At 38.1% G+C, this 25,970-nt stretch overlaps 1 protein-coding gene across 3 annotated transcripts in view; it reads right to left on the reverse strand.

Annotated features, from left to right (window-relative positions):
• The window catches only part of LOC121951622 (receptor-type tyrosine-protein phosphatase N2-like), a 256,425-nt gene that overhangs the window by 222,603 nt on the left and 7,852 nt on the right, over nt 1-25,970 (reverse strand). For all 3 annotated transcript variants that reach the window (XM_042498013.1, XM_042498012.1, XM_042498014.1), the window contains exon 2: nt 15,828-15,878. In XM_042498013.1, the coding sequence (XP_042353947.1) occupies nt 15,828-15,878 (51 nt within the window). The remainder of the gene's footprint in view (nt 1-15,827; nt 15,879-25,970) is intronic.

Here is a 25,970-nt window from a genome sequence, read left to right on the forward strand (position 1 = left end):
TTTATGTTGCACGAGACATCAGTTTTTTGTTTGTTTTTTGGCTGCATAAGAATTACTAAGATTATATTAATACTTTCTTGCATTTACTTACAACAGGTATTATTTTTTTAAATATAAAAAGCTAAATATGTCTTGTATTTCAATTCTAATGTCTGAGTACATTTAAGAATTAAAAGTTCAAATTTAAAGAGGCTTTTTTGGCATCACCATATTGAAACAGTAGTGCCAGAAAGTTCATTGCTCTTTGAAACGGTGCACTGGCATTACCATGCTATTATAATATCATCATACCTGTGGCATAAAATGCTCTTAAAATGGCCATTATATTGTTCATGCCAGTCATTGCTGGGAAAAAATATTGTACAGCAAAAGTGAATTGAAGTGAGTGGGGAAAACACTTAAATTTTCTCTGATGAGTGTCTCAGTTTACATGGTGGTCCACTAAGGTTGCACCGATCAAACGTTTTTTTCTCCCAGTAAAGAGTCTCATACCTCAAACTTCAGGATCTGGTCATACCAATTCCTGGTTCAATACCAGCGCTGTCTTTACCCAAAATGAGAAAACTGTTTGCCTGTGCAAACAACCAAAAAGCTGAGTCATTTGTGTCTCTGTCAGTCTGGGTGTCTTTGTATTATTAGAATTTTTAAAGTTGTTTATTTTGCATTCAGCTGTATTTAATTGTGGATTTGCCACGTCTGACCGAAACCCGATCCACTTGACAAGGTCGGTAACGGATCGGTGCATCCTTATTTTCCACATGGCATAACACACCCGTTGCTGAAACATGGATTTTCTCCAGTAGGAGACAAACACTGAAAAAACCTCTAGCTCAGCTTCAGCAGAACAATATTTTCTTCTCGTTTAAAGTCATGAAGCAATCTTACACATTTACCTCAAAATCTGACTGGTGCCTCAAAATGAAATGTAAATGACGATGACTTATTGATGCTAAAACGAGTGCAAAAAAACAAGATTCTGAGAAGAGCTCTGCACCATGGGCCTTTCTGTCTCTTTCAGCTCTGATCTCATTTAACACAATTTCTGTGTCTCCCAGAAGGAACATCTTGAATTATCTTTCATAATTATACTCATGCATATCTAAGGCTCTGCAATTCATCCCAGTTCACTACCAGAGGGTAGTAACTCAGAGCCAGACATGACTTCCTGTGATTTATGGTCCAGATTAGAGCAGAATGAGGATTCACGGGGCCATTCTCAGAAGCGCTGTGTATTGAGATGGAGGAGATCGACCAGCAATGCTGACCAGATGTTGATCCCGGCTGCCACAGCTTAAATATAGCCGTCATTTAATTAAAATATGAAAACAAACTTCTGAGAAACTCCCATCTAACAGATTTTTTCACATCACTAGGACGGACATTTGCCCTGCCCCTGCCTGCAGCTTCATTAAAAGTATTCATTATTCATTTCAAATGCTATTATTTCAACAACATTCTGAAACTGATGAATTAGTTCATCTAGATGTTGAGTGTCTGCTGCACCTGCTGTATCATGAGCCTTATGGATGATTCAGAGTACACAAATATGAATGATAAAAACAGAACTTTCAATGGCAAGTGTATTTTGAGTGTTTACTAAAGCTGAAAATATGTAATTAATTTTGACATTGCTGCACATTATTTCCTTTTTTTTTGCAAAACGGGGATCATAAATCAACACTGAATGCTGAATTAATAGAGTTAAAATAAGGTCGGGTCACAAGGATAATATTTCAATATTTTCATCACTTAGTTAATGAAATTAAACAAAAAAATGAATTTGTTGAAATTCTATTCAGTTGAATCCCTTTTGGACACAGTGTTGTAATGCATGTCTGGACTGCACTGACTGAGAGCAGCCAACTGACTCCTGCTAATGAACTGGATTAAGACATCTTAATGGATCTGTTGCCTCTGGGGACCTGCACAAGTCCATCATCCCTCACAGACTGCACTCCCACAAGATCAATGGCATCTGGCATCGCTTGGCAGGGCCTGCGCTGCTTCGACTGGCTAGAAAGTTATAGGGTTTCCTTCATAAGTGTCAAGAAGTGGCTGTGGCTTTCATGGTTGTAATCGTGCTAGCGATGCTCATGAATTATAAGCTGCCCATGCTGCTGCATATGCATAAAGTGCTCCGTGTGTGTTGAAAGTGAGTGAGTGGGAGAGCATGAAGTGTGAGAGATGTATTAAGTAGTTTTTGTGGGATGGCAGTTCATTTTATATTTAAATATGCAGACGTCAAGCAGCAACCTCCAGGGCTCAAAAATGAAGCCAAAGCAAAGCTACATTAAAACTGCAATTCCTTGAATGACCACTTGAGGTCGACTCAAAGAATAAGTCAATACCAATAAACCCCCCTTTTTAAAAAGCCCAACTTTACAGCAGAAATAAAAACACATTTACAGCCTGGTACAAAAAAACTGTTTGGGCTTATTTGAAAATTTATGACAGCCATGTGGAGAGTGACTTTTTATATAACTTTGAGTGACAGGTGAGTATTGTCCATTGGACAAGTGGCCACCATCGCGACAACACTGGTTAGGCAATGTTAAAATGACATAACCCCAAATTCACAGAGCCATCATAAGTCTGGCTGGAGCCGTAGCTGTAACTATTTCTGTTTGATTTTGGTTATTTAAAGTTAATTATAACATTTTGGTGGCCTAAAAAAAATTGTTCAGCGTTCCGTTGTAGCAAAAGATCCTATAAGGAGTTAAATGTTCATCTTTACTAGTAAGTACATTTTGTTTCAATGGTTTGAAGCCTGTTTTTCATGTAGTAAAATTTGCATTAGCATGGCTGCAATTAAACATAGACGATAAATGCACCTTGCTACCCAAGCTAGCAGCTAGCATTAGGTTATCTCTGCCCCTTTTTCAAATATGGTCAGTTTTGTCACAAAAAAATCCAAGATGTAAAAAGGCCAAAATGCAAAACATAAGGCTTTAAACCAATGTGTGGCTGTGTCCATTATTTTGATACAGTCTATGGATGAACTGTGTTTGATGGGTGCTTTAACTGCCAGAGACTGACCTGGATGAAGGTCAAATAAAACTGAAAAAAACTGAAAGCCAGTCAATTAATCTCCAAGTTGCTCAAAAGAAACTGTGATCAGCAACTATTCTGGTAATCCAATATCCTTGTTTTTTTGTTTTTGTTTTTGTTTTTTTTTTTAGGTAAAATGACAAGCATTTTTTAAAATCATGAAAAATATCAATTTAAAGTTTAAAAAAAATGTTTTCAAAAATACATACATAAAAACAACAACAAAACAAGCAACAACTTTACTTTGCAAAATACCCTTAGCTGATATTTTGTTCCAGAACTAAAAAGCAATCAGGAAATGACTCAGCACCTGGCTAAGTAATCACTGAGTCAGTGGTACTGATCAATAACCCATCAGCTCCCTGCATATACACTATGGTAATTTTATGGGATGTGGCAGTTCCCCTTTTAGTGATTTGGAACAATCTGTAAGAGGACTACTGTAAATATGGGCATGTCTACACTGTGATTAGCCATTCAAATTTGGCCCTTTTTTTCAGCTGATCAGCTGCTGAAACGCTGCTCTTTATATGATCATGTCATGAATTATGGGCTGCTTGTCTTTGCTTTTTTTATTCTAGTCTAAAGTTTAAACAAGTATCTTTCCTTCATTTCTTTTTTTAATGCAATGGGAGTATAGTTGCAGGGATTTCTGATAAAGAACTGTCAAACCACACACTTTTAATCAACAACACCACTTACACTCCCCAATTAGTCTAAACAAAGAGTCCACGGCAAATATGGTGATGACTGATTCAAATACGCTCAGGCTTCTATTCAGTCTGCTCTCAGACCACACCTTCCATCTTTGTTGTGCGTCTTGAGAGGAAGAACTTAAACTAAGCCTTTTCATCAGTTTTTCATTTGATCTACAGTTTAAGAAAATATTTTATTTTGAAGCATTCAGAATATGTCATGCGTGATGTCTATACTGTGCTAACTCGCATTTATTGAACACAGTAACATTAATATTCTGACAATATTTAGTTTTATTTTACATCAAAAGGCCAGTCTTTTTTTAATGTATAGTTTGCTTACTCACAATTTTGCTGAAACATGCCAAAATACTAAAAACATGGATTCAAGGATAATTTAGTCACATTCTATAACACAGATCTATGGTTTAGGTACACGTCTGTACAGGTTAAATACCAGCTTTATGTGTTTGGCATAAATATGGCTCAAGATAGTAGTGCACATTTTCATGGTCATGCATTGAGCACCTGGCGTTTAGTCGACTGCCTCATTCACAAGGCGAAGCATAATGAGAGCTCATGTATGGAAGCGGGAATGCACTCTCTAAAAAGACCTTTAGCTTTTTGAGAACATTAAGAGCTGCAGTGGCATAAGTTAGCTAAAGTCAAGGCTTCAAACCTCAAAGACTCCCAAGATCAGCAGAGTCTTTTTCTGCACAATTACGGTGTCTCTCGCTCATTTGCTCAGCTATGACAGAAGTTAGCTCATGCTAATTATTCAGTTTATCTTCTGCTGTTTGCACTGCAAACTGTAAATGTAAAATACATGCCACTACTTATTTACCAGAAAAGTTCTTACAGCAAACCTACAGAAACGCAACAGTTTTAAAAGCTATCAACATCTGCAAAAAGGTTCAAACATAAGTGACAATGGGGGACATTACTGAAAAGACAAAGTCGCAGAGTAATAATTCCATGCTAACAAATCAACAATATGCAGACTGGTCTTTAAATCTAGACTTTGAGAAGATATTTTCAGCCCCGGTTGCCCTTGCCATGGGGCACTGTGACATGTTCTGGAGACAGCATGCAACAGGGCGCAGATGGGTAATGGGCCAGTTTAGCCCTGCTCCTCTCGCGCCTGTTGCCATGGCGATTTCCATCGAGAGCTTTTTGTCCCTCGCAGCTAATCAAGGGGAAGCAGTGTATGGGGGCTGAAACAGAGCACCCTCCTTTGTGACTCTTGTTGTGTTGTCAGGGATTGGCATGTTAAAACCCCATTTCGGATTGAAGCGAACACAATGAAAGACGCTAGAAATTTTTTATGAAGAACTGTGACTAACACATATTTCATGAGTTATATAGATTTAGTTTAATATAAGGTTTGTAGTTGATGGGTTTTAAAGGTGCAATCAGCAATATTTTACTGTCTCTTTGCACAAAATAATTAGATGTTTTGTTGTTTTCAGCCACCAATTTGTCACTCTACAATAAAGATGCCTGACTTCCTCCTCTGCTCCAATTATTATGAAAATGGCCACTGAGGGCTTTGTGACGTCATCATAAACACATTGTTTGGGGGGGGGCGGGCACTTGATAAACCTACTGATGCTGTTGTTTTATTTGGAGGACATCTCATATCATGTTTTGGCACCTTCAAAGCAGCCTGACAGTCTAACAGCATATTAAATTCTTGAAAACATTATTACCAAATTATGTGTAAGGGTCTGACAGAAATAGTCAATTTGCTTTAAATTAGGTGGATTATCTCAATGTCATAATTTCAGATCCACATATTAGCAGGTTTGCAGAATCCATGTCAGTATAACATTCTCGTGTAATCCTCTTTGTGAGAGGTGCCCCTGGTCTTTTGATTCAATGTAAAATCATAGTCATAATGTTTTATACCCTCCGTATATAGCACAGGAGTAATAACGCTTATCCACAGTACACAATTCAATTCAGCTCTCCGCTTGCTGAGTTAACTAATGCCAATTAAAGCGTAACTGGAGGCCATACTCTCTGCTGGAAATGAGTGTTTCCATGCTGAGCAAGCCTCTTCTCGATGAGCTCCATTACAGCTCTGACAGTAAAGCCGAGGGACCCAATCAACACCTGGTGGGCAACAGCGGCTCCATGGTGGAGCAGAAGATGGAAGACGTGTCCCTACAGGACTATTAGCTATATGTTCAGAGAGAAATCTTATTACTCAAATATATATATTTCAGGAAGTGATTTTTCACATTACAAACAAAACAACAACACTTTCACAGTTGTGCCCATACTGTTTGTGGTCGTACTGTGTGTGAAGATGATTTATATATAAACAGCATGGAGATTCTTAATTTTTAGTGAACGGTGTATTTAACCAGTTATGTGGTCAAATATTTGCCTATATGTTTACACGTTCAGACCAGTGCAAACAAAGACATTTTCAATTATTTGAATGCTAAATGTTCCAATGTTTTCACAAGGAGGAAGCAAAGATTAGATAAATAAAAAGCTAGAAGGCCATCTTGAAATATCGCATTCACAAGAATGAGACTAATGCAAGGTCACCATGACCTTGACCTCTGACCACCAGATTTTAATCAGTTCATTAATTAGTCCAAGTGGATGTTTGTGCCAAATTTGAAGGAGTTTTCTCAAGGCATTCTGGAAACATTGTGTTCATGAGAAAGGGAGAGATGGACAACCCAACCAATAGTGCCTCCAGCTCCAGCTATTGCCAGCATTGAGGCATAAAACCACAAACTCACGTAGCACTCCTGATAAATCTTGTGAACCCTTGGATGAGAACCACTGTAGTGGTACATTGTACATTGACAAACTTAGTGATAAGTGCTAAAGAAGTGTTTATGTGGAAAACACAAGATATTTCCGCCTTTCTTAGCCCATTTTTAAGTCAATACACATTCCTTTTGCATTTAGATTTTTTGAAAAAGTAAAACCTTAAAATTGAATTTAATCATATTAAAACATTGAGGTCACTGCTACAACATCTATAAGATTCTAATGACAGTACATTTGTAATAAGACATCATAAGACATATTTTTATTTATCATCAGGATTGGGATCAGTAGCTCTTTTCTCATCTTTTTCATCAAACTGAACAGAAACGACCAGAAAAAGCAGGGAAGATTCAATGCTTCAGCGTATAAAACCTCCAGGAAGCAGAAAGACAGTGTGAGATTACAACAAATTCACCAGACTCTAAAAGAATGTCGATGCAAACAAAAGCAGTAAGCCAGATTGATTGGGCTTCTCCACATTGCCAGTCGCCTCCCGTCTGAAAACATTAGCGGAGCTCAGATAACCTCGGTGCCTCCCGAATGCAGCGCCACTGAGCAAACTCACAGTGCAAATATGATTCATCACATCCAGCGCAGATCAAGTCATTTGGGGGTAAAACTCAGATTAATCTATTGCATGGCTGAACAATTGTCAGAAAACACAGAGACAATGAGTCTGTGCTAAATCTGTTCCATTTGACTGAAAGGGACAGGAAGTTCCATTATTTTTGATCTCTGATCTATTTGTCATGGCTTTTCCTTGAATATGAATTTAATTATAACTGGTTGTATGACTTCTTATGTATTTTGTGAAATCTGCTTATCAATGATGTATAAAGTTATTCAGAGAAATGACAAATAAGAATTTGCATTATGTGCAATATTTTTACAAAACAATTGTAAAAAAAAAACCACCTGAAGCGATTTTCAACTTTCTACAAAAAGAATTTCCTACATCACTAAATGAAGGATAAATCATAGCTGCCCAGGATGTGTTCAATGATCCAAGACATTAATGTCGGATGTTCATAGTAAACATAGCCAGAGTTTCAAATGATTAGGTAAAAGTATGTAAAAGTAATCTCTGTGAGCCAAAACTCAGGCTTAGACTTACGTCAGCTTGTGACAGATTTCTTTATATGATTATTGCTCCAGGCACACTACTGCAAGTGCTTGGAATAGACTGCTACATGTAGCTACATGCTAACATCACAAAAACATGTAACCCTCTAGCTGTCAGTTTCAGATCATAGTGCTGCTAGAACATGTCCAGGTGTGTTAAGAATCTTTTGTTGCTGATTTTTAACATGGCTACTTTACAAAACTATTCCTTTGCTGCAAGTACAATGCTAGATGTAACTACAAGCTAACGCCAGGGAAACATTGGTTGCTGATGTTGTTAATTACTCCCTGATTTTAGATCATAGTCCTGCTGAAACATGTCTGCTTGTGGTTCAAAAGTTTTAATAGCATTTTTTTAAGTGCCACTATACTAATAATGTGTATAAGAGGACCCCTTTAATATCTAAATAATTATGCTGTAGGCTATTGGGAAAATGAATGGCATTATATAAATATTAGTCCATTAGGCAACAACAGAAAATTAATCAATAACTTCTTTTCAGTCCTTCTTTTTAAAGCAAAAATTTGCAGGTTCCAGCGTCTTAAATATATGGATTTCAGTATTTTTGCGGGATTCATACATGATAATAAAGTGAATAATTTTGGGGTTTTGACTGTTGGTCAGACAAAACAGGGCATTTGAGGAGGTCACCTTGGGCAGTGGGAAATTACAATGGGTTTTTTTTCACTATTTTCTTTATGTTTTATAGACAAAATGCATATTCAATTAATCATGGAAGTAATCTTAAGATTATGCTATGATTAAATAAATCGTTAGTTGAAGCCCTAGTTAACACATGTAAAAACCTTGGGAAGGGAGTATGTTTAAGTATAACTGACAGGCAGTCATCCTTATCGCTGTGGCCAGACTCAGCTGTATGCTGGGGCTAAAAATGAAAGTCAGCAGAGGTTCCTATGCTGCAAAAAATGTCCATCTGAATAGACAGTTTTTTTATGAAATGGTAACATCTGATTTAATTAACTGGACTGTCCTGATATTATCAATAATTAAAACAAACTGTAGCAAATAAAAGTCAAACTGTTTTGTGCTGCCTTTTATCACTTTGTTGAAGCATACCATTTAAAAACTCACTACCACATACATTGATGGTTATAAGGAGCACTTTTTGCAGTGTAATAAAGCCAACCCTTTCAGGAGTTTGATGCGACCGGCTCTAAATGTGGCACCGCTCCGTCTGCTGAGATGACAGTCACAAAGAAAATGTCGTCACTGATGGAGCAGCGTCTCTGTGCAGCTGGCCTTTCTCCTTTTGTGCCCGACATGTAAGGTTTAAAAGCTGAGAAATAGCAAAAAGTCTACGGAGGTGGGTGGACATCCTTATCGCTCCCCGCTGACTCCTGGCTTATTGCGTCAATCCCAGGATGTCACTTTATGCTGGAGGTAAAGTTCACTGAGGGTGAGGATCATGATGTTATCCTACTCGTTTTAGGGGGTTTGTCAAAAGCACATTTAAGACATGAAATACATAATCTTGCTATCTTTATCTACCTGTTAAAGAAATGACTTTTGTACTGGAGACGTAGTTGTTACATTTAGGGTGAAAGGTTGACGGTGTGAATTGTTATGAAATAACGTCATGGCAGGAAAAGGGTTGGAAAAATGGGAGCATGCTGTAGAGTGCGGGGATATACAATATGCATGATGAAACATGTGAAATCATTCTGAAGCGCATGCACAATGGAGCATACATAGTAAAAATGTGTTTTCTGTTACCTCACAGGCTGTATCAGTGATGGATTGAAAAATGTATTTTGTTCTTGAAGCTCCAATTAACAGCTTTCATGAGTCCTGGCTACATTCGCCCCCTTTTCTCACAGTGAGTGCCCTCATACATTTCCTCATCAGTTTCATAATCTAGTGCAGAATTCTGCTGTTTCATAATGGTGGATGGTGCAAAAGTATGAAAAGACAAGGCGTGAAGTTGGGGCTCTAATTCAGTTCCTATTTGCTCACATGGTGTATCTAATGCATTTTGTTGGATCATAATATCGTTCATACAGTTGGCATGAGTGGAAATTGAAAATATTAGATGGGAGACTGCCAGTCTGATTATTACTGTGGTTTTATTTTTTCATTTTCCTCTCTTGTCCCACAATGAAAGGGGAAAAATAGTATGCATTGATTTATCTTAGTATAGACTGACAGCATACAGACCGATCCTCAGTATTAAGGCTAAAGATTTCCGGCAACATTAGACCTGTTTGATTTTGCCGGAGCGTTAAGAGAGAAGGACTGACAGCTCAGACTGAGTTTTATGACCATATTATACAAAAGGATTGAGATTATGGGAGCGCACACTAACTGACGTACAGCCAGTATAAGAGGCAACTGTAACTGATCAACTTCTGATAATGTGCAGAGTTCTAAATGTCATGAAAATGTCATAAGCATCAACTTAGGAGGATTGTTGTCATAATTTTGACACTTTACTATTAAAAAGAATATGCAGACATAGGACTAAAATGCAAAATTGCCATCATATTTCTGCAGCAAGGTGCATGGGCTTTGTAAGGGTATATGTACATTAATTAGACCAGTACAATAATGACATGTAGCTAACTACTTTGCTACACAAATACATTTAAACAGCATGCATACAGGTAGGTGTGTCAATGGTTAATGTTAACTGGTTAACCTTCGCAAATATTTTTGATCAGTTACATATGTCGGTCTATAGATAATTTTGCCTCTCTTCAGTTTATTGTACTGCACATCACCTGGGTCTGTTGGAGGCTAGCTGGCGATGGTGCTTATTCAGGGATTACCAAAACACAATAACACCATCTCAACCTAACAGAGTTTGCTTGGAAACATTGTGCACACCCTGTGATCTCCTCCCAGGTTGCTCTGGTGATTAAGTTGCTTAATTTTGAGCCACGGCCCCCCTTTAGCATTGTTTACTATGTCTGTTTGCACAGTTAGCAGTGTAAGCACAAGTAGTGGTGCTAACTCATGTTTACCGGTGGTAAACATGAGTGAGCTGGGCTGCTCTCACCAGACTTTGAAGGTGCACAGTGCAAAGCAGTCAAGGGTAACAATAGCTAACCAGTGCAGACTGGAGGTTGGGCAGTGGGCACTTTCCGCATGTGAACTCGGCTAACTCGGCTTACCGTCTGCAAAGCCAACATAAAATATATTAAAAGTCGAGACATTTACATCACAAAACATTTAAATTTCACCACCTCTAAATGAATAGCACCTTAAAATGTGGCACTAAAGCTCACTGAGTCAAGAAAGCACCAGACTAAAAGGAAAGGCATCTTGTATTCTACATTTTTTTTTTCCCCTTAAAAATTAAGCGGTTATTTACTTGTTACTGGGCGCCGGGCTATCAAAAGCAAAATTACCTGAAACTGACATTCCCATATAGAAATATACTCATTTTCATATTTATTTTTGTAGTTAGGTAATTAATACAACCATGAAAGAGGGATTTAGCTCACTACAGTAAAAATAAATAATGTCAAGCAACAAAACTACCCTTTTGGTGCGGCCTAATTCTTGATGTCATAACAGGTGTCAGCTTGTGGATGCCCCTAATGTGACGCACTGATCTGGGCATAGCCTGACGGTAACATTATTGTTTCAACCCACCAAGGGGAGGGGAGCAGTTGCTCTGTTGGCTCTATGTTAGTCAGTGTTATATTACTTTCTGAAAGACTGTTTAATTCTTTAAAATATCCAGAAAAGTTGTGCGCATTTTCCGAGTAATATTGGCACAAGTGTAGCATTCATCCAGGAGAAGCTGTCAAGTGTAAAATGCATTTAACTGCCAAGGCCAAGGTAAAAGAACAACTTGTTTCCTCGGGGTATTGAGATATTTTCCTAGTTGTCACACTCTCCCTTTGTTGTTGGTAGAAAGAGAGAGAATGTCCTCAGCTGAACAATACCAACATTACTCATTGTTTTGTTTTTTTTTCTGCCAAGAGATTATAGCCAGCTCAGGCAATCAGAGCTGCTGTGTGTCCTGATAGAGTCTGAGCTGCCAATCACCAACACAACGGAGTGGCATTGTCTGCGAGGGGCAGTTTGACAGCAGCTATTGAAGCAGGTCAGAAACACGGAGGGTGAGAACAATGGCTGGAGGTGCAGCCACCGTAGCTTTTCCACTGCGAGATCCAGCTGTCAGCGCAGCCTCACCTCACCTGACTCACTCACAGGGAGCTTTTCATGCTCTTTGAAATTTGGACTGAGAGTGAAGCTGAGCAGATGAGTAGCTCTACCAAAACAACCAACACTGCCATGGACTGACGGAATCATTTTAGTACTCGTGTTTCATTATGATTAACATGTGTGGTCGAATTTGGGTGAGAACAGAAACATTCATATGTGCAACACCCACCAGTGGAGTGAAATCAAGTTAGACTATATTGACTTTAAACAGCCTGCTACTTAATATCTGCCAACCAATGGCATCATCAGGTTATGAGCCCAAAGTTAAGTTATGAAGGTTAAGTTTAGGCAAGTAAAGTTGCATAGATTAGGTTTAAGAAAAGAAACATGCTGACGGCGTACCTTAAAATAACTAAAGTTTACTTGGGTTCAAACAAGACACAAACACCACTCTCCTGGAGGAAAGTCCTGTGTTGCTTGACCCATCCACCACCTCAACCTGCCACATTACATGGACTTTTGCTCTTTACATCTTAACTCCTGTCAGCACATTGGTCACATGATCACAGCCTTTCTGAATGGTGTCATCACATTACATGGCATGAGTTATGGATTAGTCGATAAGTTTTAAAAGTAAGGTTTATGAAGGTAAAGTTAGGGTGGTTATAGGTTTAGGAAAGTAAAGTTACATAGGTTCAGTTTAGAAACAGAAACATGGCAATGATGCACCTTAAAATGACTCAAAGCAAACTTGGTTTCACATGGGACATAAACACTGGTCTCCTGGGGTAAAGTCCTGTGTTGTCTGAAACATCCATCCACCCAACCTGCCTCCTAACTTGGACGCTTAATCTTTATAATACTCCCTTCTTTACTACCACAGCACATTAGTAACTTGATCGCAGTTTTCTTGATTACATGTGTTATATGAGAATTCTGATGAATTGCTTTTCGTGGTATATGAACAGTGCATGAGAACAGTCTATCCTAACTTCATGTTGCTATTGCTGACTGCAGTAGGTAGAAGCTAAATATCATATTTAAAAGACAATCTTTGGTTTGGTCAGAGGGATGATCACTCAAAGGCTGGACAATGTCCTCCACCACAGCTGGAACAACAGCAGAAGAAACATGGCACCAAAACTACTGAACAACTATCCAACTGAGGGTTTTTTAGTGACAGATGAAAGAACCGAGGCAAAGCAGTAAATTCCACAAAAGTGTACGCACTGCAGAAATCTGCAAAATGGGTGAAATTCCTCTCTCTCTCTTAGGCTGCTGTCTGACAACTGTTTTCTTTAATTTTTCAACTTTTTATTTCCTGCTTTATGTTCTCCCTTTATGTAAATAGAAGTCAGTCCTTTTTTTGAATCCACTGTGAGCAGCTGTGCCAGTGATTTACAGACTTTAACTAAATGAACAGAAATAACATCAACAATTAAAGAAGACAGTTAAAGAAAATAATTACAAAACAACTTTCTTGTGCAGCAGAATACTTTTTGTCAATGCAATATAATGTTAATCATCCTGCAAGCACTAAGATATTACTGGTGACCCCTTCATGTTATCCTACCACCCAGTATGTGAACCATGACACCCTATTTGATGTTTATATGAGTGATACTCAACTTTACGACCCAAGGGCCAAAAATAGCCCCTGACTGGGAGGCAGGTGGCCTGCCAACCATTTTCTAATTCACAATGAAAATAAAAAGATTTACACAAGGAATGTTTTTTGTACTTTTACTTTTACTACACTGCCATAGTGTATCACAACACATCAAAATCAGAGATTATTTATATTAAAAAAGTGACAGGAAACAAATACAACTGAATATTCCCTGGAAAAATATGACCTTTGCACCCTCAATAACAGGTACAGTGCTACAGAATTGAACTGAATGCGGTATATTTTGCATTTCCTAATAACAATGTCCCTCCCTGATTTTTCCCATAACCTTTCAGAGTCACAGAAATAAATAATATGTATATGCAGTTAAATAAGTAGAGCAGAAGATATGAGTGTGAGTGTGATCAGCAGAGCAAAGAAAAATATCTAGCAGGGCAAACTATCCAAATAAAGGCAGTTAACACCGTTTTTTTTTTTTTTTCATCAAAGCGAAACAAGGTCACCTGAGGCAGTCACAACACAGACGGAGAGCCCGTCTGAGCTCGGCTAAAAATAAAACTCACGGCTGACATAATGATATTCTCACAGAACTAGACATGTGTTTTGTTTTTGTTTTCATCCCCACCTCCTCTGTCAGAATTAGATTACAGGGCGCATTTCAAAAGGACATCGCGCACACAGGAAAAGACCAACCTAATGAATTCAGAACAAACACACCCTGCCTGAAGTAAACACACGTCAGGAAGCAGGTCAGAAACAAAGTCGGTCATCTGTGTACCCGACACCACGGCCACCTGCACCTCCGAACAGGCCATTCACATGCTTAATGAGATTATACAACAGATTCAAGCATTCTCTTATCTCTGTTGGCTCTTTGTCTTTCCTTTAAACCCTGCAGAGATGTTGATAAGTGAGGCCTGCTCTGCACGGCTTCCCAGTAAACCAATGAGATACGGAAAACAAAAGGTAAGCTCAGAACAGATAGAGCACAAACTCTGGAGAGTAACTCGATTATCATCCGCCTGACCCAGCGGAGTCACAGATGAAAGAGTTTCCAGGATTCCAAAATATATGCAGATTATTTTCTGTGAACGACTTTCATGTTTTGAGCTTTTTTTGATTCTGGGTTGATTCTCAGCAGGGGTTCCCTTTCTCTTGATGCCAGACAGGCCGCAAGGGAGGAGTGAGGCAGAGAGAGAGAGTGGCTTCATATTTATATGTGTTTGTGAGGGTTTAATTATAAAACCCAGCAGTTGATTCCAAAGAGGCCAGAATGAATGTGAAATTAATACCTCTGCTCATTTTTGCTCACTTGCACACACATTTAGCAAATGCCCTGCCTCTTGTAACTGTGATCTTTAATGCAGTAGAGACTAAATATGTTTTGGACCCTTTTGTTGAACGTGTTCCTGTTGAGTACACTGTGATCAGCCGTTACACAAACAGTCGTTGGGTTCAAAGCAAAGCAAAAAACTACAAATCCAAGATCCAAGAGGGAGGAGACTTCCCGTTACATTCGACCACTTCCAGTTTATGAACACAAAGTTAATTACACCAAACTGCATGGAGGAACGACTAAATATCTTTCAACTTGGGATTCTTTATGCTAGGGGTCGACCGATTTTGCTTTTTCAGGGCCGATTCCAATTATTAGAACTTAATGAGACTGATAACTGATATTTGGATCGCGGCATACATTTACAATAAAAATGTAATGTAAAATATTTGTCAAAATTTAGAATTTGGAATATAACAAACTTTAACACAAAATTTAGTTTAAATGTCTAATCAAAACTTAAACTTTCAACATCACATACAGCAAGTTCCCTGTGACATTTTTTATAAAGTTCAGTTTAGTGAAAAATAAAAAAAATACAGAAATAAAAATGACTCCCTGGGGTCTACAAAGGGAAAGTTCCTCCCATGCTGACACTTTCTTCTTATCTATTGCAGACCGCTTTCTTTGGTGTTGGTTGAGTTTAATAAGCACACTTTTTCATTAATTTATTTTATCAGTGATCATTAAAATAAAACACTGATACACATTATCGGCAAAATGCCAAATAACGACCCCTACTTTATGCTCCTAATTAGAGCTTCCTTTAAGAAAAGAGCTTTGGCAAGGCACACATGAACTCCCTGGATTCCTGGTTTTAAAATACAGAGAGAGTCCAAGGGGTTAATGTAAGTAAGTGTTACTAAAATTTAGTAGTCTTGTTCATGAGCTGGCTATTAGTGAGTTACAATTGGCAGTCTTAACGAGAACATCAAAGCTAGGAAGTTATCAAAATGTAGTTCCCTCTCAGCTGTGACAGATAACCTGGTTGTGTGGCACAGGTGCCATAAATAAGCCGAAATACTTGAGATGTAACTGCTGGAGGGAAGTGTGTGTTAGACATCTTACCGTTGACGCAGATCTCATATGGTGCGCACAGCTCGTTCTCAAACAGACAACCTGTTTGGGGAGAAACAACAAACGGGTTAACGGGTTGATACGGGACAATCTTATATAGACATTTTAAAAATAATGTGGTCATAAAATCGATAATATTATGTATATACACAGCGGACACAAAGGGAGAGAGTGGTAGGTGAAGAGTTTGCTTTGTGGCTGTAAATGATACAGGCTTGTTCTCAGTCTGAAAAGGCTGTCTATAGCAAAAAATACTTCAAAATATTTCATCCCCAAAATGGCCATTTGTATATTGATTCCTCAGCTTGTGATAGGTTGAATTTGTAAAGAAAACTTTGCATGCCCCAAAATTCTCTGTGAATTAAAGTAAAAAAGGGCTCTGTTTAACAACAGCAAAACTGTATCAAGCATCTGTTTACCACAAAGTAAAACATATCTTTCTTCAAAGCCAGACTTCACAAAAACAGCAATTGTAGGTAAAATGACAGTTTTGTCAATGGAGTTTGGCTTTGAAGAAAATGGTGGTAAGTTTTACTTCCAGTTTAGTTTTGAATTCTAAAGTTTCAGAGAAAAGGTTTGTGTTTGGGCAGTATTAAGCACATGACTGGATAACTACAACTTGAATATACTGCACAAATTGTTTAAGAGTTTGTCATTGATGTTTTTATATAGTATTGCTGTTGTTAAACGTGGACCCCTATGACTTCAAACCATCAAGAACTTTCTTGGGTTTTGGATTATTTGTTCAGTGGAGGGGAAGCCGAAAGAAGGGAGTTTTCTTCACAAATTCAGGACAACATGGGATGAGTAAATGATAAACAAATAGTAATTTGGGGCAGATAAATAAACCTTTAAATCTGTGTTCTGTGGATTATTGAAGTAACTGGGAGACTGTTTCTAAAAAGACACATTGCTATTTAGGTTTTGAAATCAGAAAAAAGAATTCAATCTGCCTTCATAAAGTCTGGATGGAAGGAGACATCTCAGAGACAAACACCTCAAAACGTGCACAAACATAAAACAAACTGCATGGAAAATTTCATTAGAGGAGAGTGAGACACGCCATTAGGTTGAACCAACACTTCTAACACAACCTTAATCTTAATGTTAAAAAAAATGGCCTTCTAAAGTCTTATAAGACTGGGACATGAAACTAAATGGCTAAATAAGACATCGCTTGTGTTTTGGGCTATTTTTGTGTTGCTATATCTGTCAGCCATGGACAGTAAATGCCTGCGTTTATCCTGAGTTAACACTGGGATAAGGCGGATGCATCAAGCTGGCTTCTTCAGTGCTCCTGCGGGAGAGGAGGGGAGGCAGCCATATTTTATTCTGTTCCACTTACAGGAGATCTGGCAGCGTATAACACTTCTTCACACTCTGTCTGCCGCTCCATGGTACAAACACACACCGTTCTACAATCTGTCAAATAGACATTTCTGGACCTGCAGAAGATATAGGCAATGGCAGTGGCTGTCTGTCCTTTACCAGGGGTTTATAGCACAAATAACTGAATCTATTAATATATCTTGTCAATAAATATAGTGTTCATTAATGATATGTTCATAAGTCCTGGGGAAAATCTTTGATGTGCCAACTTAAGCTACCAGCTATCATGAAAATTTAAAGAAAAAAAATTGCACTTCATCATGAAGACAAAGGTGCTGCTAAAGAACAACAAAAGCAAAAAGCAGTTGCTCGAAGCAGGTGAAAGCCATTTGCAGTAAATTTGCTCCTGCAGCTGCTACACAATAAAAGCCCTCCTCCAAAGAACTGATAATGTTTGATTGTGGCTACAGACGAAGGTCACCAAGGTTAGCTTGAGTTTAGCTGAGTGTAAACACTGTTCTTAACCTCCTCCTCTTTCTACTACTACTACAACCACTACATCTACTACACTACTTCGACTACTACTATAACTTCTATTCTACTTTTACTAAGACTACTGCTGCATCTACTGGTCTACTACTACTACTCCTATAACTACTACCACTGCTTACTATTCCTGCTACATATAATAATCTACTACTTTAATGACTACTACTACATCTCCTAGCCTAGTTCTACTGTGTGTACTAGAAGAAGAACAGGACAAAGAAGACGAAGAAGGAGAAGAAGAAGTATTCAAGATTCACTTTGTCATTTGTCTTATGTATCTGTTTTACACAGACGATATGTTTTTTGGTGGCTTGCTCCAGAGTACCACAGCAGTGCCTGGGAGGTGAACTTGCACCTCTCCAGCTATCTGTCCACCATTCGGACCTTGCCCATTCAGGACTTGAACCAATCTAAGTACCCACAGACTGAGCTGCTGCCTGCCCTACTACTCCCTACAATGTAATCTACCTTTATCACTATGATGCTATTATTTACTTATAGTAGTACTTGAACTGATACCTGGCGTACGGTACTGGTACCCAGCACTTACTTTTCGTTGGCACTTTACCCTTTCTGTGATTAAAATTAATGTTAATTTTAGCCCAAACTTCTGAATTTAAACACTGTTAATTATTTTAAACATTTTCAGAACAGTTTTGTTATTTAATTTAATAATGATAAACTTGTTGCCTTGGCCGGCTTTGCATTTCGCATTGAGTTTTAAAAAGCGCAAGGACTCTTGCCATCGCATTTGGCTCGCCATTGTGCTCTGTGTAGACAGTAAGCGTATCAGACGTGTTTTATCCTCATGAAGTTCATCCAGCAGATACACTCTCATTTTAAACTATGCAGGAATGCAGCTGTCTGCAGCGACTCCTTGCAGCTCACATCTTAGCTGCTCCTCACGGGCACAGCCACGACCTGAAACATTTATTTAAATCTTAAGACACTTTTTTCAATGGTGCACACATGAACATGAGGTTGATGCCCAATAAAACTAAAGCTACGACTGGATCTACTTACCTGCCACTACAACTGTATATTAAGCTACCACTTCAGCTACTGCCTGTGCTACCACTATTATTGCTATTACTACAGTTACCACTGCCTCTACTGCTATTATACAACTACTATTATTAAAGTACAACCTCTGTAACTTTCACCAATATTTGAGCCCTTTCAGTATACTAGTACTATAACTACTTTGGTACTACCAGAAATACTTCCATATTATTACAAGGACAGCTACAACTGATGCTTTTCTAACACTCATGGCATTCATAAATATTCAGTTTAAAATGTTTGTCTAGCTAAACATGTACTAATGATAATAACAATCAACTGCATTCATAATGTATGCACTGAGGTGGGTGTAAACACACACACACATGCACACACACATTAGGGAAATTCTCCAGGGACTGTAACAGGCAGGGAGCCAGAGCACCAGCTCAAACTAGCAAAACCATGGGATGCTGTAACCATGGCAACACTTGCTTGTCGCTGAGTGTCTCTTTGCCTTCCAGAGATCAAACTATGGCAACAATTACCACCCATCATCTCTCTCCCATCATCACCCTTTACATCAACGCTCTGTGCTCCTGTTTGTGGCATTATATTGTTTCTCCAGTGAAGGTTTTGCTACACATACGAGCTATATTTTCAAAAACACATTCACACCTGAGGGTATGCCACAAAAACCGCTTTCAGACACCGTGCAGCTCATTTTTTTTAAAAAAAGCCCAAGCACGTCAGCATAAGCAGTTACTCTACAGAAGGACAGAGCTCATTATTCATTCACCTCTGCTGCCCAAATTCCTCCAGCCGATTACTTTTCAACAAGCTTCTGCAGCCCCTGTTTTCTTTTTTTTTTTGGTGTAAACAACAGATGACCTTATGTTGTTTTCGCTTGTTTATTTTTAATGATAGCCACACCACATTTTTTACACAAAAGTAAGCAAAAGCAGGCTGTCCATTTGAACTCAGGACCATCACCAGCAGATTTTATCAGCTGTAACACATCTAGCTAATGAATGCTAACTCCACGAGTTGGTTTAACTCCATGTGCAGTTGAACTTAAGACCGTCACTAGCAGATTTTTGTCAGCTGTAGCTGCATAATGAAAGCTGAGTCTATGAGCTGGTTTATTGCTGGTTTGAATGGGGTAGTGTTTACAGTGTTCACGCACTGTGACATGTTTTCTGATCATTTCAGAAATGGCGCAGGCCATGGACCCAAATTTTTTGTTTTGGGTCCATGGTTAAGGCTTATATACTGTAATTTTAGTTGGACAGAGTTGTTCTTTGTAATTTAATAACATGTCCGAGGGAAAATGTTGACATTGCCAACAGCCTCATCTTTTTCCTCCGACACTTTGCCTTTGGATTACATGCATCGCTCGGTAGCTTGCAAAATTGTTAGCAGCCTCCATGTTGCTATTGCCTAGCAGGAGTGCTCTTTAAGGCAGGATCCGAATATATGGCTATTCAAATATTTGTTAAATACACGTTAAATCTTCCATTTGTTGGAGATAGTATGCTGTGTTCCTGTTTCATAGGGCTTAGTTGGGTTATTATGAGTAGACTGAAGGTCAATAATAATGTGTTCATGTTAATATAAACTGTCACAAGCTGTGTAATGTCATTAAAAGTGAGTCTCTTTGTTTTCATTATACTGCTGCTGCAACTATCTCTCACACAGTAACAGGAATTTAATTTTTTTACCCAGCGGTTATCAACAGGTTGTAGTTGTACTTAGTAACTGTTTTTTAACTTTACATACACATAGTGTATAGTGTCACAAACGCTGTATGGCTGTTGGAGGCACACCGGGTTTTTTTTATTTTTGTTTGTGTCTCTCTCACCTGACGCTGAAACTGTCGAGGTCAGGATTTCAGGTTTCTTGGGACTTTTAAAATTTAAAAAAAATCTGTAAAAGTGCTTTTAATATGCACGCTATAGCAACAGACAAAATGCCGAGCTAAATAACGGAAACTAAAACTAAAAGCCAAAGATCGGTATCCTCACCAGGTGATGATTCATGTAGGAGACGTGGATATGCAGCATTGCTCTTGTAGTGTACAGCTTGTTAGCCCGAACAGAACAGTATTATTATTTATAAAAATGGAATTAAAATGTAATTTACTCTAACATTACTTACTAGCATACCTTAATTACTCGGAAAGGCAAATACAGCCCTTCACATCAGTCATTTTGAGCCATCATAGCAGGGAAACCACAGCTGTAATAATTACAACATTAACGATGCTTCCTGTAATTAGATGGAAGCAGTCTCACTTGTGTAATAAAGTTCACTTGATTCTCTTGGATAATTACTGAAATTTAAACCTTTAAACCTTTAAACAGTATCATATTTACTATTATTTTCTGCTACCAAAGTTTAAATTGCAAAACAAATCCAAAATAAAACAGAAAATGCTCAAAAGTTTGCATAAATCACCCAAAAACACTCAGACTCCTGCCTGCAACCAAAACAAACTGCAGCCACGTTCGCCTCTGAGATCTAAATGTGTTTTCCAGCTTTGAGTTACGTCTAACAACCTCATTTCTTTCTACCCAGGATGCAGTTGGTCTCTAACGAAGACATATCAGAGTGAAGTCATTTGCTATGAGCTTGTGTCGTGTTTTCTGGATATTCATTATGTTTCTGTTTCGGTGTAATTAAAAGGGATAGTCACCCGAGGCTGTATTTGTTTACATCTCAGTGGAAAAGATGCCATAATCACAGTAGTTTTCCAGCAGATGTGCTCTTGTTAAAAGCAGAAACATGTAACACAGAAATGCTGTTTACGGAGAGGCAGAGCTTTTTACAACAGCTTTGGGGCGTTCATGCGGTGTTTGGGCCAATTTCTCCAAAACAGCATAATAAGAGCAAAAATATACAAGCGAGAGAAGCAATACACAGAGGCTTACCACTAACAGGGAATTATAACATTTGAAAACAAAATGGTGTACAGAGATTTTGGAAGAAAATTCTTTTTCACATGCAATATTAAATAATTCATAACACAGAAAAATGTAACATTATATCCAATAAAATAAAAATGGTCTCTAAGTAAAGCTAAGTGAAGTGGCAGATACATTTATTTTGTCAGCTTGTAACGACTATTTCGTCTTTTAAGGAAACTAGTTATTTTATGTTTAATAGGTTTTATTAGCTTCTGTTCTTTTATTATTTGAACTTCTATAATCTGTTTTAGTGTCTGGGTCTCTACGCATTTTCATGGACAAAATTTCAAAACTTTTTATGACTTTTCAAGGACTAATAATAACAACTTTTATTTTCTTGCCCCACTTGCCCAAGGTTTTTCAAACATATCAGATTTAAGCTCTATTCAAAAATAATTTCAGCAGTATCACATAAAAGAAGAGACGGGACTAGAGGAGAAAATGAGTAAACACGAATGATGCTAAAAAAAAAAACTCTTTGAAGCTTATTACAATAAAGGAATGTGCCGTTATGTTACATCATGTGGAAGGTTATCCATGGAAGATTACTGAAACTATTTTATCACACACACCAAAATTCCACATCTTTTCCAAAACTTTCAATGACTTTTTGCTAATACTGTGACTTTTCCAGGTTTTCCATGACCACTGGAACCTTGTACTGTTCATGAAAGACATTTTAAGAACCCCCTTTGATGCACAAAGATGGCATAATGAATAAAATTACATTTCAGAAAAAAATGTTTTAAACTACTAAAAGCCAACATTGCATAGGCAAAAACATGGGAAGGTTGTGTTTGTTGTTAAAATGATATAAGGATCTCACAAAGATAGTTGTGGGCTGTTGCAATTTCAAATAATATATTGTTGGTCAAGGTTGAGGATGTCATCCAAAATAAGGCAACAAACCTCACTCCTGACTCAAATAGCTATGTACATAAAGATGAGGATGATATGATTACAAATGTTTTAGATTATAAAGTATATGCCTTCATTCTAATGAGGTTATGAGCCAAAGTGGAGCTTAAATTCTTTAAACAATCTTTAAGGAAAAATGAGGATGATATGTAAAAAGAGTTTATAGATTTTTTTCCCCATCTCATGTCCAGATAAAAAGTTTTTTCCAGCCAGTTAGAGGTGGAGGAGATGGAAGATGGCTCTGCATGCTACTTTTGGACTTTTGCTGCCACCCTGAGTTGTTTTGCGCTCTGCTTTCATCACTCCACGGCAGCAGAGTGTGAAATAGGTTGCGGTGTTGCACTGAGGATGGACACCAAGCCGGCCATGCGGGAGGAACAGAATTTCAATCAGCTTCACCCTGTGAGCAAAGAGCAGCGTCCAGGCTGTGGCCTTTAATGCCTCCTGGCAGAGCTATTACAAGCTGCGCTCGCTGACAAAAAAGGCACTACATTTCCCAGGATGCCATCTGTCTGTTTGCATCAGACAACCACTGCTCCAGAGAGAGAGAGCGCCACAGACTGAACTCAGAGTGGTCACCTTGAAAAATAAAGCCAGGGAGTTAACTGACCATATAAACTTTTGGGTGTATTCATCCATGGTTAGACGGACTTGAAAATAAGAAATAACCCATACTGTAATCATGTTATATAATCTATCAAAATTTAAAACGCTGTTTTACGTCTGTTTACGTACATTAAAAATATCAAAAGCAGTGCACCCTCAAAATGTATGTGTAAAATGCAGCTGCGCTTTCGACGTGTTGTCAGTTTTTACACCACATTTTTGCAAATATAAAAAAAAACACTTCTGTCTCTACACAAACAAAATTCAACCTAACCATCTCCACTGTTTTTTGCTAGTGGCTGAGTGGGAGTTTCTATTTGAAAAACACGCAAAAGAGCATGAAAGGACCACCCATGAAACTCTAATCCACTTTACAGGACTGGCTTGGATAATGGATCATCAACATAGCTTTTTTGTTTGTTTGTTTGTTTGTTTGTTTGTTTGTTTTTTCAAAGCAGCCAGCAGTAAAGTAGTCCTACAGAATGACATTACTAGTATATGCTGATCAATGGATCTGGAAGTAACGCTGGTTTACTGATGCTGCTGTAGGCACCAAGCTAGTTAGCCAGGCATGCTAATGCTATACTGTCAGTCATTCCTAAACTTTTGCTTTTGTGCTTTTGGAAATGAGTGGTTCAAGGATATTTATTTACAGAACAACACGGAAGGTAACATCGCCCTGGTTGTCTTGGCTAATAACCAATGGGACTTTTCTATAACATTTTGGATAAATGCAGGAAAAATGCTTTGAGGCAAACTAAATTAATTGACGCTTGCCCTTTTTTTTTTTAGCAAGATAATCTAAAAGAAGTAAATAAACATGAAGTCTAGACGCAATCCCCAGAAGTAAAAAGCAATCATTATGATAGCGTGACTACAACATCACCATTAAAACTAAGCTGTAAAGCTGTGTTCTGTGTGATGACGTTCTGTAGTCTCATTTAGCCACTTGTTAGCATCTTTTTTAAGAAACATAAAGGCATTACAATTCACAAGTTGGGTAATTCCTGAAATTTAATGTTGTGGAATCAAACGTCTCTTCATCTTGTGTTAACCACAGACCTTATTCCAGGCACCTCACCAAAAACCCATCCACAGTGACAGATTATCGGCATGACATCGTATCGGCGGGGGAGAAACTTTTACTTCAGGGAGCTATTTTTATTTATTCATTTTTTTTGTTTAAATTTTTATTTGACTTTCTAAAAAATTGGCGGGAACTTGCTGTATATGATGTTCAAAGTTTCAGTTTTGATTAAACGTTTGCTAAAGGCATTTAAACAAAGTTTTCTGTTGGAGTTTTTTTTATATTCCAAATTCTAAGTTTTGACAAACATATTTTTTTATTGTAAATGCTTTATCAGTTCCAAATATCGGTTATCGGTCTACAACTACAACTACTAATAATCTGTACTGGTATCGGCCCTGAAAAAACAACAACGACTGACCCCTCGTTGACAGTTCTTCTCATTTAGACGCTATTTTTCAGTTGATCAATAAGCACCTCTGTCAAATAAATGAATAAGCACAAAATGTTACTTTAGTTCCCCATACACACCTTGTTATGGCTGCTCAGTTATGATTAAAGTTTGTAAGGGTGGTCTTCTGTTCTGTTTACAACAAATGACTTCCATCATTTCCCTTCAGCGTTCAGCTCTAACCCTCTCAACCAAACAATGTTATCTCTGCTGGAGTGTTTACATCTCTGGAAAGTTGATAACAAATCGGGGTCGCAGACTGGAGGAAAAGGACCAAGCCTTTTGTAAATCTTTCCCTGCCTTTGTAGTTTTATTTTTAGCTCATCTAAAGTCTGACTAACTTTTAGGTTTTTCCCATGGCTGATCACAACTTTCCTAATTGGCTGTCTATGTGTTGTCCATCTATATGTGACGGGTCTTCTGTAGCGTATCATGCCTTCAATGTGTCCACTTTTTTTTGTTAAAAATGACAGCTATCCAATTTGTTTGGGCCTCAGCTCAAAGAAATGATCAATCACGACAACGCAGACGAACACAAAAGGAAGGATTTGGAAGCGCAAGCGGCATTTGATCATTTTTATTTTGTCGCAGTAGAGCGAGGAAATCCATTTCTCAATTAGGAGGTGTGTGCAAAGCGGGCCACCTTAAATTGGCGGTAATCTCTCCTTGTCTTCCCCTCCTCTGTCTCCTGCAGCGACAACACAACCGCCTCCATCACCTCCTCCCTCATCCTTTTTTATCCCTTTCCTCTCATCCTCCTTCCTCTCTTCCACTGATTGTTCAAAGCCGCGGCATTGATCCATCCATCTGGTTGAATGAAGCAGCAGCGCTTTGTATTCAGAGCTCTCTTTTACTGTAGCTCTCTGATGCTGGCTGCCTTCATTATGTGTAGAGGGTACTGCATAGACTGTATATAGACAATCCAAGTTAGATTTTTATGGAGAAAATCTCTTGTAGTTCTGTGTTGTTTTCTACGAAAGTTTTTAATTAGCCTGCATGCTGTGAAAATCGCATGAACATTTTTTGTCATTTGCATATAACATAACTTGTGTTAAAGGCAAACGATTTTGGTGAGGCTTAATTAACTCTTACTTGACAATTACATACTTAAAAATTCTATATGCAACATTCAGAGCATTGATGTGCTTAATAGCATTAATTAGCAAACAATTAGCAATTAATAGCAGCAAAATATTTTGAAACAATCTTATGTAAAGATTTACTGGAGTAATGGCACCTTCAGTAAAGAATAAAATCACACTCCCTCCGAGCTTCTCTGTGGTTTG

The sequence above is a fragment of the Plectropomus leopardus genome, chromosome 12 (assembly GCF_008729295.1).
Source record: "Plectropomus leopardus isolate mb chromosome 12, YSFRI_Pleo_2.0, whole genome shotgun sequence".
In the NCBI taxonomy this organism is placed as follows: domain Eukaryota; kingdom Metazoa; phylum Chordata; class Actinopteri; order Perciformes; family Serranidae; genus Plectropomus; species Plectropomus leopardus.